The sequence below is a fragment of the Cnephaeus nilssonii genome, assembly GCF_951640355.1.
Source record: "Cnephaeus nilssonii genome assembly, chromosome: 5".
Taxonomy (NCBI): Eukaryota; Metazoa; Chordata; class Mammalia; order Chiroptera; family Vespertilionidae; genus Cnephaeus; species Cnephaeus nilssonii.
In genome coordinates, this window is record NC_137076.1 from 23,187,094 (window position 1) to 23,193,093 (window position 6,000).

Below are 6,000 nucleotides of genomic sequence, written 5' to 3' on the forward strand. Positions count from 1 at the left end.
AAAAGAATACCCTCTGTGCACTCTCTCCATTAAATGTGATTTACTTTTCTTTATAGCACCTTCACCATTGCATATGTGATATTACCATTTTTATTTGATTAAATTCTTTCTTCATCATTAGTTTGTAGAGACTTTTCTTTTTCAGCATCCATATTATGAACAGTGCCTGAAACCTGGTCTATAGTCAACATACAGGGTGTCCCCCAAAAATGTATACACACTATAAAGCTGATAGCTCAATATTGAAAATAAAATGCATTTTAATAAACACTACCTTTATTATTATTCAAACTGTGGGCACACATTTTTGAGACACCCTATATGTACATCAAGTGAATGAAACGTATCATCAATAAAACAGCAATATACAGTATGTTTGAAGAATTGATTGATGATAAAAAAGGAAATTTTAATTAGAAATGGCAACAGAAATGAATTAATGGGGACCAAAACATACAACAAATATGGAAATTATCTTCTGATTCTAAAATATAAATATATCATTTATTATCAGTTACTAATGCCTGCTAATGTGAAAATTAGTTATTCATTTTTTTCTATTTTCTAGTAGTCACCTCTGACACATGGAACCAGGCAATGGTACACAAATTTCAGAATTTGTCCTTCTGGGACTTTCACAGGAATGGGAACTACACCCCCTCATATATGGGCTTTTCCTCTCCATGTACCTGGTCACTGTGTTTGGAAACCTGTTCATCATCCTGGCCATCAGCTCAGATTCCAATCTCCACACGCCCATGTACTTCTTCCTCTCCAACCTGTCCTTGGTAGACATCTGTTTCACCTCCACCACCATCCCAAAGATGCTGGTGAACATCCAGACACAGAGCAGAGTCATCACCTATGAAGGCTGCATCACACAGATTTATTTTTATACACTCTTTGTCGTGTTGGACAACTTAATCCTGACTGTAATGGCCTATGACCGGTTTGTGGCCATCTGCCAACCCCTGCACTACTTGGTCATCATGAACCCCCGACTCTGTGGACTGCTGGTTCTGGTGTCCTGGATCATGAGTGTCCTGAATTCCTTGCTAGAAAGCTTAATGGTGCTGCGTCTGTCCTTCTGCTCAAACTTGGAAATCCCCCACTTTTTTTGTGAGCTCAATCAGGTGCTCCAACTTGCCTGTTCTGACACCTTTCTTAACAACATTATGTTATATTTTTTAATTGTGCTGCTTGGTGGTGGTCCCCTTGCAGGGATCCTTTACTCTTACACTAGGATAGTGTCCTGTATATGTGGAATCCCATCAGCTCAGGGGAAGTATAAAGCATTTTCTACATGTGCATCTCACCTCTTAATTGTCTCCTTATTTTATGGTACGTGCCTAGGAGTGTATTTCAGCTCTGCGGCTACCCAAAATGCACACTCAACTGCGATAGCTTCGGTGATGTACACCGTGGTCACACCCATGCTGAACCCCTTCATCTACAGTCTGAGGAACAATGACATAAAGAGGGCCCTGCAAAGATTCCTTGGCAGGTTAGCTTTTCAAGGGCCAACTGTACTAGGCTGAAGAAGTGACCATGAATGTAGGGTTTAAACCTCAGTGCCTGTTTTTCTGATATAAATAAAGCCTATCTTTGGATCATAGGTAATTGGAAATTCTCATCTGATTGGTTAACATGAATTCCTTTAGCATAATTTATTCTCTTATGACATATATTATTCAAAGGAATATTTCTATTATTTCCCTGAAAGTATAGTCATATATTCCACTACCCCTATGACCAAAACTACATTTGGATACTAAGGGTATTTACATAATTTTAATGTAGAGGAAAACCTGAGACCATAGTCTTCATGGTGCACATCTAATCTTTAAAGAGTGGATATGATGTCTATGTGTAAGGGTCCTTATTATTTGAGGTGAAAAATACCTGGAGAGTTTTATGCACTTTTTCTTAACTATTTTCCTGTTTTGGCTAAAAATCTTTCAATGTACTCACTACAAATATGACTCCTTCTAGTGCTCCAAGTTAATATCTCCCCTTTTCTAAAGTTTCCAAATCTACCAAAGAGACAGTGAGTGAAAAAAATCTCCATATCATACAATATATGTCTGAATGAAGTTTATCTCACACATATTTTCTCCATAAGTCACATCACAGCCTTCTTGCTCTTAGAGACACTAGACAGTTTTCAGCACTATATGTGGGGCCAATTTCAACAGTGAAATCACCAACAGAAAGAACAAAACTGTGGAACGTGTGGCACTACATAGACTATGAAAACTACACATTATGGTATCAGAGCTGAAACAAGAAGGCAGAGTCTTGCCTTGTTGGACCTCAGATTAGAAGCGGCCAATAAGCAATTCAGATTGCTCTTTTATCTGTGCATGTCTGAGAATAACCACTGAGTTCTCACCAGTATTGATTTCAGATTACAAATAAATGTTTGCAAGTAGGCGAGTTCTCAAATATGGAATCTGTGAATAATGAAGATAGACAGAAAAAATGCGCTCGCACACAGACATACAAACATACAGAATATCAAGTGCTTGTGTGTGTGTGTGTGTGTGTGTGTGTGTGTCCACGACTCAACATAAGCAACAATGACAGGAATAGTAGGAAAGTAGTAGGAAGCCAGCGGGGCTGGAGGAAATAGTGAGGGGACAGTGAAAGGAGATAATGTCAGGGAGAGCCAGGGCAGGACATGTAGAAACTTGTGGGTCACAACGAGGGTTTTGACTTTTGTTTTGAGTGTGGTGAGAGTCTCTAAGTGTTCATGAGCAGAGTTGTCCTCTGGACACTATTGGGGAACAGCCTGTGTGTGAGGGTGAGTGGAGTGGAAGGGAGCTGAAAGGTCAGGGCAGAGGTGACTGAACTGTCCCCAGTGGAAGATAATGGGGCTGGTCCAGGTTAAGGCCATGGAGGAGGTGAAAAGTGGGTGGATACTGGATGGATTTTGAAAGTAGAGCCCTCATGGTTTGCTGATTCTGGGGTTGGAGGGATAGAGAGCAACAGAGATAGAGATACACAGATGACTCTAGTATTTTGACCTGGACACCTGGGTCACTAGGAAGAACACTGAGGCCCACAGAGGCAGAGGGAGGTGCCCAGGTTGCACATGGGTCCACAGTGGACTCATCCCCAGCCAAGGTATGACCCTGATTTGAGAGCTCTGATGGTGTGGATATCATGAGGGGAAAAGCTTGCTCAGAGCCAGGCACCTTCTCTCTTTGCCTCTCAAGTTCACATCTCAGTACTTCCCCTCTGGCTCTGTTCTCTTCCTTTCAGTCTTATTTCTAGAACTAATGCTCCCTGGAGACTCAGACCATGTGCTTCTGATTCCTTTGTCTTGAACTCATATGGCATGAGCACCCATGAAAGCCTTATGTGGAAAAGTCTAGAAGCAGGGGTGGGAGGAGGATATTCCTCCCAAGGAGATGGGTAGGGCTGTGTCTAGAAACCCAGTAGTATCTCCAGGGCATCCAGCAGAGGGGAGGCATCCTCCTGAGCCAGGAAAGAATGGCAACTTTCCAGAACAGCCTTCCTTTGGGTCCCTGTGGTGCCCGCCCCCAGCCATGGATCCAGCTGCTCTGATTCTCCACCTCCCAGTTCTTCCCACACATTTCCTCCTAGGAGCCCTGATTGTAGTGTTTGCTTTTCCTCACCCCCTCCTTCCTACCCAGCTCTATCATTTCCTGGGACCTCCTTCCCAGTGACTCCATGGCCTGGCTACCCAGGGTGTCCCACATAGGCTACAGAGCCCTGTGTGGAACCGGAGCCACAAGGCAGATGTCCAGCACTTCCTGGAACTTTTCCTGTCCTCCTTTCCACCATCTGGGTATGTCTGGGTCCCTCCTGTCTCTCCATGTCAAAGGTCTCATAGGGTCATCTTAACTCATTTGTCCTCAACTGAGCACTGACACCTGCTCTAGTTACTGCTTTTCTAGGTTATGAGTCTAGATAGAGACCAATACTTGGAAGCTAGTGCTTATAGAGGCCTTTCTGGGCCTTAATAAACCAGACCATACATCTCCCAATTTTCTATAATTTTCGTGAGTATCTCATGCTCCTGCTCCTGTTTTACAGGTAGGGAAACTGGAGCTCAGACAGGTGAGGTTGTTCACCCAGGGCCACACAGCCAGACAATGACCCCTCACCTCTCTGATCTTCTGCTCTCATGAAAGTTGTACACAAGGTTCCAGTTTTCCTTTCTGTCCATATGAGGGAGACAGGAAATAGCAAATGAGCAAGAACATACCATTCACTGACAAGGGCGATAAAGATCTCTAGAGAGGAGGGCTGGGGGAATGCCAGCCTTGGTTGGGGGTGAATGATTCACTCAGACTCATAACCTAGAAAAGCTGTTATACTCCAGGTCACAATAGATTATAGGGAAGGAATACAGATTAAAATCAGCAAAGTACAGGACACCTGGGTGGGACTAAGAGGATGCCAGGCATGAGTTTCCAGCTGTGCCTTTCCAGTGCAATCCCAGTTTTTAACTCTGCCAGCAACAATGTGGAGTATTTCCACATTGAGTATTTCCAACCAGGGAAACCCACCTGAGCCTTGGTGTCAGGGTTTGTATTGTGAGTTGTTCATATGGGCTTGGTTGACCACTCATGTGGCTGACCTCAGCTTATTCAGAGGACAAGCTAATAGTTCACAGTGGCCCAAGGCCTCTATCATGAGTCACATTGTGAGCATGACTCTCTGGCATGGTCTAAAGTCTGAGCTATACAGACACTCTTATCAGGCAAGATACTCCAGGGACTTAAAGAGATGACCTACCAGGCTCAAGGCAAAGCATCATGCAGACAGGCCTTTCTTTGTAAGTTGCAAGCCCTCTTAGATAACTCTTCATGGCACAGGAGTAAATAGTGTATCAAGAATGCATATTGAGCCCTAACTGGTTTGGCTCAGTGGATAGAGCGTCGGCCTGCGGACTGAAAGTTCCCAGGTTCGATTCCGGTCAAGGGCATGTACTCTGGTTGTGGGCACATCCCCAGTAGGAGTTATGCGGGAGGCAGCTGATCGATGTTTCTCTCTCATTGATGTTTCTAACTCTCTATCCCTCTCCCTTCCTCTCTGTAAAAAATCAGTAAAATATATTTAAAAAAAGAATTCATATTGAAAGAGTTCATGTTAAACCTAGAGCTGGAAAGAAATGGGTGCTTACCTGATCCAGCCTTCAGATGAGACTACAGCCCTAGGCAATACCTGTACAGCAGCCTGTGAAAGACCCTGAAGGAGGAGCAATGCAGATGTGAGAGAGTTCCAGCAGAGGGATCAGAGGGTGTAAAGTTTTGAGATGGGACTTAGCTTCTGAGAAGTGAAGGCCACGAGGGGATGAAGGAAGGAGGTGATATCAGAAGGTCCATTTGGAATGCCTTATGCACAGGATGATACCCCAATTTTGGGCCTGAACAACTGAGCTGCTGGTGGAACTATATACTAAAATGGGAAAATCAGAGGACAGACTCCAAGACAGCCCTCATGATCCCTGCCTCCTGGGATCTGTGTGTAATGCCCTCCTCTTGAGTTAGGTTAAGGCCTCATGACTCACTTCTAACAGGAGAGTAAGACCAAGGTGGTGAGATGTCACTTTCAAGATTTGGTTACAGAAGATTGAGATTTCCAACTTGCTCCCATGGCGCTCTCTCTGTCCCTCTCCCTTTTCCTGTCCCTCTCCCTCTCCCTGTCCCTCTCCCTCTCCCTCTTTTTCTCTCCCCCCTTCCCCCTCTCCCTCCCCTCCTCCTCTTTCTCTCCCTCCCCCTCCCCCTCTCCCTCTCCCTCTCCTTTTCCCTCTCCCACTCCTCCTCCCTCTATCTCTTGCTATGGTGAAACCAACTGTCACATTGTGAGCTGCCCTGTGAAATGACCCATGTGGTGAAGAGCTGAGAGCTGCCTACTGGACAGCCAGTGAGGAACTTAATCCTGTCAACAACACCTGCGTGAGCTTGGGAATGGACCCTTCCCTCAGCTGACACTGTGGCCCCTTAGAAACCCTGGAACAAAGAACCC

General features: G+C 44.7%; 1 protein-coding gene across 1 annotated transcript; it reads left to right on the forward strand.

Annotated features, from left to right (window-relative positions):
* Positions 1 to 584: 584 nt before the first annotated feature.
* On the forward strand, positions 585 to 1,538 carry LOC307100535 (putative olfactory receptor 7A2; the record flags this gene model as incomplete). The annotated part of the gene is made up of 1 exon (XM_079773004.1): positions 585 to 1,538. One exon carries the CDS (start codon positions 585 to 587, stop codon positions 1,536 to 1,538), a length of 954 nt encoding a protein of 317 aa, XP_079629130.1.
* Positions 1,539 to 6,000: the final 4,462 nt, after the last annotated feature.